Source organism: Mercenaria mercenaria, chromosome 7, assembly GCF_021730395.1.
Source record: "Mercenaria mercenaria strain notata chromosome 7, MADL_Memer_1, whole genome shotgun sequence".
NCBI lineage: Eukaryota > Metazoa > Mollusca > Bivalvia > Venerida > Veneridae > Mercenaria > Mercenaria mercenaria.
The window spans coordinates 31,698,204-31,711,951 of NC_069367.1; the positions used below are offsets into that span (position 1 = coordinate 31,698,204).

Below are 13,748 nucleotides of genomic sequence, written 5' to 3' on the forward strand. Positions count from 1 at the left end.
GTCACATAGTTGCCAGTATATGTGACGTCACACTAGTGGCACGTATTTCATACAAGAGTTTTCCTATGGTAAGACAGGAATGTCTGTCCCGGCGCGCGTACCCGGACAAATGTTTATACTTTCCATTCTAGGTAGGCAGAACACATTCTATGCGTCGGTACTTACCGTGGTATGTTTAAGATATGTATTTTTTTTTGGTGATAATAAGCATCGTCACAGGAAAAATAAAACGGCAGATTATTCATGGTTAATTATTAAAATTGAAGACGGTTGAGGTAGAGTGTATTCATTTTACTAGATTTTTGTGCTTTCTGCAAATATGCCTGCACTTCTATTGAACGTTGCACTAGTAGATTTATATATAAGTTTAGCACATATTTGCAAATACACATACATTTTATTGATTTTTGACGTCGTAGTGAATGAAATAAAAGCAAAAAATAAAACCAGTGAATGCAGTTCTGAGGTCACGTCGTAGTACATTCGGATTTATTGGTCGCTCGTAGATATTCTAGCATAAATACTGCTGTTCTAGTCACTTTTCGGAGATGTTTGTAAGAAGAGATCACGTGCTGTGATAAAAACAGTCTGTATATTGCACGTTCCGTGGTAAAGCGCTAGGTATTACGGTCCATAACGGATTTATAATTCAATGGATAAATAACGTTCAGCGTGAAGAAACAACAGATATCCCGCGCATTTCATTGACATTAAATGAGGTAGAGGTAGGAGTTGCGTAATATATTAATTCTGCATTCGTTTTTGTGCTTTATCGTAAATAGTTATAAGTTTGTCCATTTCGTGTTAGATACATACTGTATTTAAGAACTCCTCGGGATCTTGCATATGTCTTGAAAACACGAAAACATGCGTTTTCCCTAAAAGAATGAGAATTTTATGTTTCAGCATAACAAATCTTGACATGTGATAAAAAATTCTTTCTATAGAGCCTTCATTTTATTATTTATTTTTAAATTGTGTAATTAAGGGTGCTTGATATAGTTACCTGGATACATGTTTTACAATTAAAATGGCATTAACCAATATTGTAGACAGTGGACTTGACTGAACGCAGAAAATATGTTATTTATTGTAGATATGGTTCGAATATATACGTACTAACTGAGATATAATTGCTTATACTCTAAAAATCACTTGGGTTTAGAACCTACACGTTCATTGCAATGTGCTTGAAGTTTAACAGCATTTTCTCAAGTGATTCATCAAGCGAGATGCTCCGACTTACAGATCAATCTTAGTATCTGAACTCGTCCCAAAAGGTCATTTTTGAAGGTGAAAGTGGTATTTACACCCAGTAGATATCTGTTTAAGCGTCACGATATTTGTTTTTTTAGCGAGCCTAATAAAAAAGGATTAAAATTTTAAACACTTCGCTTTTTAGACACAATGTCTTTAATCCAAATCGTCGTGGAGAAGGATAGTGCGGATGGACGCCTCGCCCGAGGACGATTTCACGACACGCCGATCTGTAGATCTATGCGATTGTCCCTTTGAAACTAAGCTGGCTGGCTACATTTTTTTTGCATTAACAACATCTTTCCCTTTTCCCCCTAGGGGGGGAAATTCATAAAGAAACATTTTCTTATTGGAATGCATTCCATGGGAAAACGCTTCCCTTGGAAAACGTTTCCTACAGGAAGTATTCCCATGGTAAACTATTTCCAAAGGTACAATTGCCTATGGGATTCACAAAGGAATTCTTTCCCATGGAAAACTAAATTATCTTTTATTTAAACAAATAAACTAGGCAGGCATAAAAGTATTTTTATAAAACGCTTTGATTGTTTTCTAATAGTTTATTATGAATATAAAAATATAAGGTTTCCCATGGGAAATTCGATGGAATGATTTCCAGTATGTTTCCATGGGGAAACACCCGTCCATGGGAAAGCAATATTCCCATGGGAATGACGGTTCCCATAGGAAATCGGCCATTTCCACATGGGAAACAGAATTTTATAACAGCAATTATTTCTTACATATATAAGATTAGGAAATGATGAAAGTTGTTGGCTGCTAAAAGTAGATATGGGTTTATATTCAGTAAGATTTTTAAGTTCAAAGCCTTTGTAGAAGTACTTGACGTTTTTGCCAATTATTGTCCGTGGCAAATTAAAATTGGCGGCCATTTGTACTTAAATATATCCCTGAACCAAGGACAGTGCGTTCGAATTATTCTGGGGTCATAATCTATCCATCCAGTATTATAGCAATACTACTCTTAATGGAGGCATCTGTGGCCGCGTGGTTAAAAGCGCTGAATGAGAATCACTTGCCACTTACCGCCGTGAGTCCGAAATCTCGTTTTGGATGTAAAATTCTTTCATGTGAGGAAGTCACCCTGCTGTCTTACAAAGGTCATTGGTTCTACACAGATACCCGCCCATAATCTTATAATGCCTGGAGGGACAACTGTTTTAAATCATACCAGATTTACATAACACCCTTGACTTTCAATAAAATAAAGAATATATTACATACAACGTTTAGAGGCGGGCCGGTGGTCTAGTGGTAACACGCTTGACTGACAATCCAGAGGTCCGGGGTTCGAATCTAAGATGCTCTTGAGTGTCACCCACCTAACTTAGAGGCCTGTACTGGTTCTTCCAAAGAAAGACGGCTTCGTGTGTATCGGTGCTATACACCGGGCACGTTAAAGAACCAGACTGTCTATTCGCAAAGAGCTAGGCTGAGTTAGAAGGACAAGTCTGTATCTAAAACGGATTTCTCTCTATCTGTTCTGGGGGCTTTGTCTCACACTGTCCCTCTGGTCAGCTCGCTCTGTGTCTGTACTAGTAGAGGATATATTTCTCGCCCTGTGTGGCTGCGTTTGCTATATGTAAAGCGCCTTTGAACCTTTGAACGTGTTTATCATGAAAAGGGCGCTACATAAATCTGGTAAAATAATAATAATAATAATAATCTACATAGTATAGCGAATACAATGTAAACTGAGAAGTGCAAAGACGAAAATAAGAAGAGAGAATGACAAATATATTTGGACTTCAGCTAGAAAAAATTAGCAAAAGGATTACCACTAAAATACGTTGCGTCGCAACCCACTCAGAACTGCGTTATATTAGGTTTTTGTAGAGCTGTATTCATAAAAAAAAATGCACATTAATGCTGTGTGCAGTTATACATGTTTACATCGTGTACCACTTTTAACATAATGAATAGTGCTGTTCTTACATATAAACTTGTTAATCTTAAGTTTACATAAACTTTATGTAGTATTTGTTAATGCATTCAATTATGAAATTTGGGTCTAGAATATTTTAAGAAATAAACCCAAAAACACGTTGCTTTGTCTCTAAATATAAATTGTTTTAACAATTATCGGGTCCCGATAAACACTGTTTTGATGAGATCAGCTCAAACTTAAGAAAAATCTCCTTCCCGTCCGTACTTTACATAGGTGTTTGGACAAATGTCTAAATACCGGGCTAAATGAGCACACAAAACAGACTCATTTGCGCTACAGTTCCTCCCATCGTTTTCCTTCAGTAAATAAATAGTAAACTTCCATTTACATCATAGTTACAGTGACATTTCATCCATGTTCACCATCTAACCTACGTTGGAACCACCTCCCTGATAAATTTATCACCAGTGTTGTTACATTTATATGAAGTAGAACACGATAAACAGATAAAGCCAACACAAAATTAAATTTATTTTAATCATTTTCTTACAAACAATTTTCTACAACTACTGTATATTATGGTAGCTCTGTCTTTGAGGAACCACAAAAATAGAGAAAAGACAAGCTTTTTTAATGTGTGTATATACATATATATTTTGTGAACGTGTATATAGATACGAATATATAAAGTATAATTTATATAGGAAAAATATAGTAAAGGTGTTATACTAATTATAAACTCCATCCAGCAATTCAGACTTCAGTATATAGTGGAAACTTTAAAAAATCTTCAATAACTTTTTTCTTCAAAATTTTGCAGTACATCATATTTCGGAACGTTGGAGACACCGAAAGTATACCGGGAAGACTGCGGCGTAGGAAACCCCGTGTGAAATCAACAGTAACATGTAAAGGTTTTCACGTATTGCAGCTTAAATGAAACAACTTTTTTTAAAATTCGAAAACCTTGGTCCATTAATTAATCATTTACTGTACCATGTCTTTAACAGATATTCGATAATCCTACCGAGAACCGAATTGGTGTGAATCCAAATATAATTCATCATAATACGCTTCACTTGCGGTAGTTACATGAATTACAACACGAGCTACATGTGCACAAGTGACAAAGTTCGTGCATAGAGTATTACAGAAGTTTCCTAAGACGTTTTATTTTGTCTTGAGTGTATTGATAATGCCTAACTCAAAACATGTATGCATACAACAGAAAAAAAAAGAAAACATTAAATAATATAATTAAAACAATGTTGTTCTAAAACATGTTGAAAACAGAATTTTCTTATGTCTTCTTTTTCTTTCCTTTTTATATTAGATAATTCTTTTCTAAACAAGTAGCGGAGCTGAGAATGACAGTAAAGTCGAGAGCAGGCAAAACTATTTTTGTTCATTGTTCAAAGACAAAAGACTACATGATTATCAATGCTGCACCAGATTTATGTTTGTTCCTTTTTTCGAAATTCCATTGATTGGTAATTGCGAAACAAAGAAAAGATTAATTGTACTTTAAGAACTTTTTATCAATATCAACAATGTTTTCATCAATGAAATATATAGAAAACTCTCAAAAGTGTTAGTCACGCTATTTAACATTCATTCAAATTGAAGGAATTTAGCTATATTGTATATGATACACATTAAAATATCTATTTAAACGGTACTGGTTTTTCGTTTTCGATATATAATATCAATTGCTACTTGTTTTAAAAAATGAGGCTTTACTGTTTCTTCTGGAGACATATCCCTTTAGATACCGGTAGAGTTATTTTCATAAGATTTTTTTAATGGAGAAACGTTGATTCATTTAACTCTTCATATTTTTTAACTGTTTCAGCTGAAAATCAAACTTCCAATTTAAATCTGAACGTGCTAATTAATTTTGGAATTATTTGAATTGGAATATGTTTATAACATTTCTCAGTTTTGAATCAAGTGTAGATGAATTGTTACAAAGAAAAAGTATGTTTGTTTCATCGCAGAACGAAACGCAACATGGACGACTAACATGATCATTTTGCTTCAAAATTTCTTTAATCTTCTTGCACTCTGGTGAAATCATATGAACACTTCCATTATCTTCACAGTTACATACAAGAACTGTACCATCTCTTGTTACACAGAGTCCTCTAACATCTGAGAGATCCTTATCCTTGTATGTTGCAATAAGATTGCCTTCAAAATCAAATCTGAAAACACTTTTTCTAAGCGAACTATTAGATACATAAAAAGATTTAGAGTCATGAGCAATGTCCATTTGCCATTTCACATTGGAATTGCATATAGTTTTTGTCTCTTTCCCATCCATATTCAGAATAACAACACGATCAGGGTATAACACCATTATCTTATTGTTTTGGCAAGCAATTTTCTCACACCGGCCTTTCACGTTTATGGCGTTGCTTTCAGTGATTTTGTCACACTGCGTGAGTGTCAGAAACTGTATTTTCTGTTCATCAGGAAGTGCAACAGCAAAACGATTCTTAGTAATTACTGCCAGTCCACGCGATCCGCTTTGAAGTTTGTATTTTTCTGCAATATTTCTGTTTTCAATATCAACAATTTTCAAGCATTTGTTACTATAGTCTGCTAATATTATCCGATTGTACGAAATAAGAGCACAAGCAAAAATCTCACAATCTTCCGTGTCATCCGATGCCTTTATTCCAATTTCACTATCAAACTTCGGTTCCATTTCTACAATATGTTTCTTTACCAATAGTTCACCCAGCTTAAACTGAGATGCGACCATTTCTTTGACTTGTTTAGAACAAACAAACTCATACTGCCTGAACTGACAGTCTTGTTGCAACTGCTTTATGCTGTCACCTATGTGCGTGATTCTTTCCTTCATTTCTTTTGCAGCTGCAAATAATTCGTTTGCATGATTTAACTGTAGTTGTAGTTTCTCATGCAACTCTTGGATATTCTTTCTCATGGTCTTTTCGTGTTCTTTCAGATCTGATATCATCTTTTCGTCACTCCTTTTCCTTTTGTTCAATTCCGCCAGCATGTCCGCCTCTGCCTTATCTAGATATTCCAGTATTTCTTTCTTGAATGCTTTTACACAATTTACTGCTGTGATGTATGTTTGTTGAATATGTTTGTCATTGGTTTGTATCTGTCTCTTAACTTGTTCTATGTTCTGTAGGAACTGGTCTACCTTCTGTTGGAGTTCTTGATGTTCAGCGCCATTGTGGTAGTTCATTGATATATCTTGTATACGATCCACTTTACACGATTTATGATCCAGAACCATGCAATCCCCGCACCCCACAACATCATGTGCTGAGCAATAGAATTTCACTATCTCATTTGTATGTTTGGCACACAACTCAGAACAAGCATTAAGTGTCACAGATGACATCCGGGCCTTTGGCATGTTTTCACCTTCAAGGACTTTATGATTTCTGGACACAGCTTGTCTACGATGAACCTTCAAACACGTAGCACACAAGTATTCGTTGCAGTTTTCGCAGTATCCCATGGCAACCATCCAGTCTCCGTCACTGCTACATGGCTGACAGAAGACTTCACCATCTTCAGCAGACGATCTTCCTACAGAGTCCTTGAATGACCTTTCAGGCTTCCGACCAGAAACCTCCATTTTCTTCTATATTTCCACAAACTCGCCCCTCATCTGAAACAAAATTCTTCAGTAATTTTCTGAATATTCTTTAGTGTATAAACTATGAAATTATCCCACTGTAGTTGGATATTGGTCTTTTAAAGGGTTCTATATCAATAAAAAAAATGTATTCTCTGTTTAAAATAAACTCGGTCATTTCAGGACCATATTGGTCTATATCGTTCAAAATACAATTATTATCCCTCGAGGATAGATTTACTCCGATCACTATTACTTTACTATAATAATGAAGATATTTCTATGATTCCAAAATTTTAATTGTGTAACTGAATACGCTCAGCTAAATCTTTGTTCCGCGATTATATTCACATTACATGGTCAGTCTATTTTAAACATATCTAAGTTGCTCCCCTGGTTGTTATTATATACTTTTATAATAATGCAAACTTTAAAATCATATCATTATATCATGCTCATAATTTATATTTGAAAAAAAAACACAAATAATACGCAGTATCTATGTAATCACGAAGCAAAGATATGCGTGCGTCCGTGCGTGTGTGCGTGTGCCACTGTATTATTTCGTTTTACCTAAAAAAACTGGCAGTTTTTTTTAAATGACTCTTAAATAACGACATGACATTTAATTATGAATTGGCATACATATTTCGGTGTTATGTACAAAGTTAAATATGTTTAAGGAGATGTTTGATTTGGTATATTTAGAGTTAATATCTAATGATAAAATATTTTAATGAAAGATAAACATGGCATATCTTACACTTGGGCATACTGATAAAATATTGACTGATTACGATACTAAAGCTGTTTAAGTTTATAACATGTCTTCAACACGATTATATTGATCGTAAATTTTACATTTTAAACCCATATCAAATATTGAAATATTATGCTTTTTGTATTCTATTTATTTTGTTCTTGAATTTTAAGCTTAAAATAAAGTAACATCTTATATACGTGTGCGTGTGAGTGTGTGCGTGTGTTCGTGCGTGCGTGCGTGTGCTTGCGTCCATGTGTGCGTGCATGTGCAAAGTGCTTAGTTTTTCACGATTCAAAACCGTTGTTGAACATTAAGCTTTTCGAAACTTTTCTGTACGATGATAATTACAAAATATGTATGTCAACATACAATACCAGAGATCGTTTTACAAGTTTAAACACTTTGATATAACTTTAATATTGAACGCCGCAGAGGTCTTATGTCGGGATATTTCATGTTATCATGTCAATGCGTGATGTTAACTTAATATCAAAACAGTAATTAATCTATTCATGTTAAAAAGCGACGCTACCACGTCAATGTGAGGTGTAACATATCGAAACAGTGTCTCATTATGTTATTTAGCTACGTTATCATATCAGCTTGTGGTGTTAACTTGCCCAAATAGTGTCTTATTATGTCAGCTAGCCATGTTAATATTTTAAGTGTGATTTTGTCGGCAGAGTGTTATTATGTTAAAGATCTATACTTTTGTTATCTTGTGAAGTTACCGCATGATTTTGACTGCCGATCGTGCCATTATGTTAACACGTTTTGTTATATTGTTAAATAATCATACAATCGTGTCTACTGAGCGTGCTTTAATGTTAAAAGATATGTCATATTATGTGATCCTGTCAAACTGTAGTGCTAACTTGTTAAAACAGTATCTATTGTGTTAAAAGCTATGTTGATCTTGACTATCGAGCGTGCTATTATGTTAAAAACTTTGTTTTCTTGTCAGAATATCATGTGATCTTGACTACCGAGCATGCTATTATGTTAAAAATCTATGTTTCTTGTCAAAGTATTATGTGATCTTGACTACAGAGCATGCTGTGTTATGTTAAAAGCTATGTTTTCTAGTCAAAGTACTATGTGACCTTGACTACCGACCACGCTATTATTTTAAAAAGCAGCTATGTTTTATTGTCAAAGTACCATGTGATCTTGACTACTGAGCATACTTTTATGTTAAAAAGCTATGTTATCTTGTGAAACTAAGGTGTTATCTTGTCAAAACAGTATTTTATTATGTTAACAGTTATGTTACATTACCATGTTACTAAGTTAACATCACACTGTAATAAGACACTGTCTCGACAAGTTAAAGACACACGTAGCGTGATAACATAAGACAGCTGTGGCGTTCCATAAATTTATATGTAATATATACATATACATGTATGGACTTGTCGTTTAAACAAAAAGCAGTAAAATAACCAGACATAACGATCTATGAATTATGAAAAAACGCAAAAGTATACAAAAGGTCAAATATTTACTTGATATCCATTGCGTTCAGTTAATGTTAAAAAGAGGGTTAACATTGCGTATCTAATATCAAAAGTCAAAACTAGATCTTAGTACTTACATGTTATAACGATTCTGCCGGAAACCGTGTTTGTTTGTACACATCTGACATTCCAATGCGCTATGTTTGTTGGTAACGTAGTTTAACTGATTTCGTAGAAAATTGTCAAATTTTACTTCCTTGTTCAACTGGGACTTGGTCTAATATATTGTCGATCTATACAAAAGTTATTATCTCGGGGTAGACAACTTTTTAAAAACCCATTTTATCTTACAATAAAACGCTATAATCAATCCACCTATAGAAACTGGTCCTTTTGACCTTTTCTTATAGTTTTTTGTTTGTTTGTTTGTTTGTTTTCGTTGGGTTTACCGTCGCATCGACACAATTAGAGGTCATATGGCGACTTTGCAGCTTTGTTGGTGGAAGAAGACCCCAGGTGCCCCTCTGTGCATTATTTCATCACGAGCGGGCACCTGGATAGAACCACCAACTTTCCGTAAGCCAGCTAGATGGCTTTCTCACATGAAGAATTCAACGTCCCGAGTGAGGCTTGAACCCACATCGGTGAGGGGCAAGTGATTTGAAGTCAACGACCTTAACCACTCGGCCACGGAAGCCCTATTTTCCTTATAGACGTTGAAGAATAACAGATATAGTCATAACAGGTTTTCATTTTCTGTGAATTATTCAATAATAGAGTGACATGTATTAGTTCAATGTCTCTTCAAAGTGAAAAGTGAAAAAAGTGAACAATATCAAATACATTTTTCAATAGTAACACACTAACAACAGCATCTCTCGACTACTTGGAGCCGTTCCAACCTAACACTATCACATGCAAAGGTTTTGCTCGAGTAATCAACAGCCTTGTCAAACTGAAAATCAAGCAAGGGGTTTTATTTTGTTACAAGAGGGGTGTGATGACCCTAGTTCGCTCACCGGAGTTTCAGAGCTTAAACAGACTGGAGAGTGTGCACTTGGAAGTAGACCATAATATGCTCGAGGTGACGAAGACAGTATAATTTATTTGACATATGGCAAACAGTTCAAACACAATACGCTTCTTAGCTTTTTAAAATTGAATGGAAAAAACACATGCACAGAGGGAATTCGAGCAGGCTATAAATGGTATTTTGGAAGGTCTTTAAAATGGTTCTATTTTTAACTCCAGCGTCCCCAAAAAGGGGCCAAGTGCCCTAATTTGCATAAAATTTAAAGAGGATATTATTACGATGTTACATTTCAATGTATTTCTACATATAGCTCTACTGGCCGCTAAAAGTGGCCAAGTGTCCCCATTTGTATTTGGGAGCAAAACTTACAATGATGCTAGAAAGTTTAATGAAGATTTATCAAGCATATTAGAAGAAGAAGTCATTTACGGGTATTTCTATCTTTAATTCTAGTGCACCAAGTGCTCCCATTTGAACAAATTTCGGAGAGAACCTTACAATGGTGTTACACACCAAGTTTAATGAAGATCCATCGAGTGGTTCATGAGAATAAGTCATAAAAACGCATTTCTATTTTTAACTCCAGAGGTCCCTAATAGGGGCCAATAGCTACCTCATTTTAACAAATTTGGGAGGGGACCTTATAATAATGCTATAGATCAAGTCAAATAAAGATCTATCAAGGATTCATGAGTAGAAGTCATTTCAAAGTATTTCTATTTTTAGCACTAGCGGAACCTAAAAGGTGCCAACTGTCCACGTTTGAACAAATTTGGGAGGTTTGGTGAAGATACATTTAGCTGTTCACGAGAAGTTGTTGTTTAAACATATTTCTGTTTTTAGCTCTGTTGACTGTAAAAAGGGGACATGCCCCACCATTTGAATAAACTTAGGACTGATACCTACAATGATGTTACAGACCAAGTTTGATGAAGATCAATCAATTCATGAAAAGGTCCTTTATAGGTATTTCTATTCTTTAACTCTAGTGGCCAAAAAGTGGCCAAGCGCACTCATTTAAATCGACTTTGGAGAGGACATTACAATAATTCTAAAAGCCAAGTTTGATGAAGATTCATCAAGTGATTCATTTGAAGAAGTCATTTAAACAAATTTCTACTTTAAGCTCTAGCAGCCCCTAAAAGATGTCAAGTACCCCAATTTGAACAATCTTTGGAGAGGACCCTACAATGATGCTACAGACAAAGTTTGATGAAGATCCGTCAAAGAAGTTGGTTCAAGATTTTTCTATTTTTAGCTCTGATGGCCTGTAAAGGGGAATAAGCTGAAACATTTAAGCAAACTAGATTACGGACAGTGTCAGGTTGCTACCGACCAAGTTTGGTGCACTACTGACCAGTAGTTTCATAGGAGAAATCTGAACAAGAGTGGCCCTGTATCGCTCACCTGAGTATCATTGCTCAAAATGATATGATCAAGTTTTGACATAGAGCACATAGGCATACACATTAAATATCATCAGGATAAACAATTTCTTGTAACAGTCCCTTTTGACCTAGTCAGGCCGATTTCCATACCAAGTTTGAGGGTCCTAGGCTCAAATGCTGCATTTTTTTACTAACATGAATATTCCTTACCCTGGAAGACTTGAATAACATTTAAAACCAATTTCATTAGATGCTGCTGAGATATATTCGTTTACATAAAATAACGAGAGGTAAATTTCATAAATTCAGTCAATATGTATCTAAACTGATTGTCCAAGTCCATTTGTTGACATAAATGAAATTTCAGTTCAGTATCTTCATTACTAATCATTAATTACGGGGATATACCCATTCATTTTAATTTGAAATAAAGGGAGGTTATTTGACATAAAATCAGTCCATAGTTATCTACCCTGATTGTCTCAGTCCAACTAAGGACAATAATGAAATTTCAAATAAGTCCTATGAGTACTTACTGATATAATCCATTTTGATTACAATCAGGGGAGGTAACTAGATATGAAATAACTCTGGAACCTATGATTGGATCTGATTTGTCATGGAATCCAAGATTTATTGTTGTTGAAGATATTTTGGAAGTTTGTATCAAATCAAACCATAATTGAAGTCTCTATATGGCTGCAAAAGCCAAAATAGCAAATTTTGGACATTTAAGGGGCCATAACTCTGGAACCCATGATGGAATCTGGCAAGTTCAAGAAAGGAAGCAAGATCTTGTGGTGATACAAGTTGTGTGCAAGTTTGGTTAAAATCAAATCATAAATGAAGCTGCTATTGTGCAGACAAGGTCAAAATAACTCAAACAAGCGGGCCATGATGGCCCTAGATCGCTTACCAGAGTTTCACAGATTGCGTGTACAATTTTGGTAGTGGGTCACACATATAAAATATCTGTGAAATTATTTTGAATTTTAGCCTGTGTTTTCTGAAAAGACTAAGTATCCATTATATGGCAACAGGAATACTGTATATATGTATAAAAAAAAGTGATGGACTACCCTCTGGCAGCCATAACTAGGCCTAAATAATTGTTTGTTTCCAGTATCCCAACCAACCCTAAACTTTTAGCCAGACTCTGAATGTTTTTATGGTCTTGAAGATTTTTTTTTCAGCTTTTTAACAAAAACTGCAAAACTGCACTTTTAATCCTTTGAACAACGTCAGTGATGTTAAAAATCAACTTACTAATGCTCTAAAGGCATAACACCCTTATTTGTATTCATTTTTTGACACAAAATAAAAAATACCGACCTACCTACCCTTAATTTTTCAGCATGTAGACTGGACAAAATGTGGTATATGTTCACCAAAGAAGCGTTTCTGTGATATCACTTAATGTAAATTACATAGAAACAAACTTCTTATCATATTTTAGGTAAATCAGGCTGTCAATGAACTGAACTTGAGTCGTGACCTAGTTTTTCACCCAGGAGTCAAAGTTACAAAGGTTTCCTACATTTTAAACAGACAAACATTCAGACCAAGTATAATGAAGATCAATATAACAAGAGCTGTCTCCATAGGATGACACATGCCCCCGATGGCACTTTGAATAAATAGTTATGGCCGATGTTAGAGTTTAGGACCTTTGACCTACGGAGCTGGGTCTTGCGCGCGACACGTCGTCTTACTGTGTCACACATTCATGCGTAGTTAATTTAAAATCCATGCATGAATGATAATGATATGGACCGGACACGCCCATCAATGCACTATCATGAAAAATGACCTTTAATGTCTAAGTGTGACCTTGACCTTTGAGCTACGGACCTGGGTCTTGCGTGCGACACGTCGTCTTACTGTGGTACACATTCATGCCAAGTTATTTGAAAATCCATCCATCGATGACAAAGATATGGACCGGACACGCCCATCAATGCACTATCCTTTAACGTCTAAGTGTGACCTTGACCTATGAGCTACGGACCTGGGTCTTGCGTGCGACACGTTGTCTTACTGTGGTACACATTCTTGCCAAGTTATTTGAAAATCCATCCATCGATTACAAAGATATGGACCGGACACACCCATCAATGCACTATCCTTTAACGTCTAAGTGTGACCTTGACCTTTGAGCTACGGACCTGGGTCTTGCGCGCGACACGTCGTCTTACTGTGGTACACATTCATGCCAAGTTATTTGAAAATCCATCCATCGATGACAAAGATATGGACCGGACACGAAAATTGCGGACAGACTGACAGACAGACTGACAGACCGACAGACGGTTCAAAAAC

At 35.4% G+C, this 13,748-nt stretch overlaps 1 protein-coding gene across 1 annotated transcript; it reads right to left on the minus strand.

Annotated features, from left to right (window-relative positions):
* Positions 1 to 3,673: 3,673 nt before the first annotated feature.
* On the minus strand, positions 3,674 to 9,284 carry LOC123554611 (uncharacterized). The gene is made up of 2 exons (XM_045344861.2): positions 9,146 to 9,284; positions 3,674 to 6,821 (listed from the first exon to the last, which is right to left on the minus strand). Exon 2 carries the CDS (start codon positions 6,786 to 6,788, stop codon positions 5,070 to 5,072), a length of 1,719 nt encoding a protein of 572 aa, XP_045200796.2. The 5' UTR covers positions 6,789 to 6,821; positions 9,146 to 9,284; the 3' UTR covers positions 3,674 to 5,069.
* Between the last annotated feature and the right edge of the window lie 4,464 nt (positions 9,285 to 13,748).

What these genes read in the sequence shown, in the direction of transcription:
- LOC123554611 (XM_045344861.2), bottom strand. Translation starts at nt 6,788, where the DNA reads ATGGAGGTTTCTGGTCGGAAGCCTGAAAGGTCATTCAAGGACTCTGTA.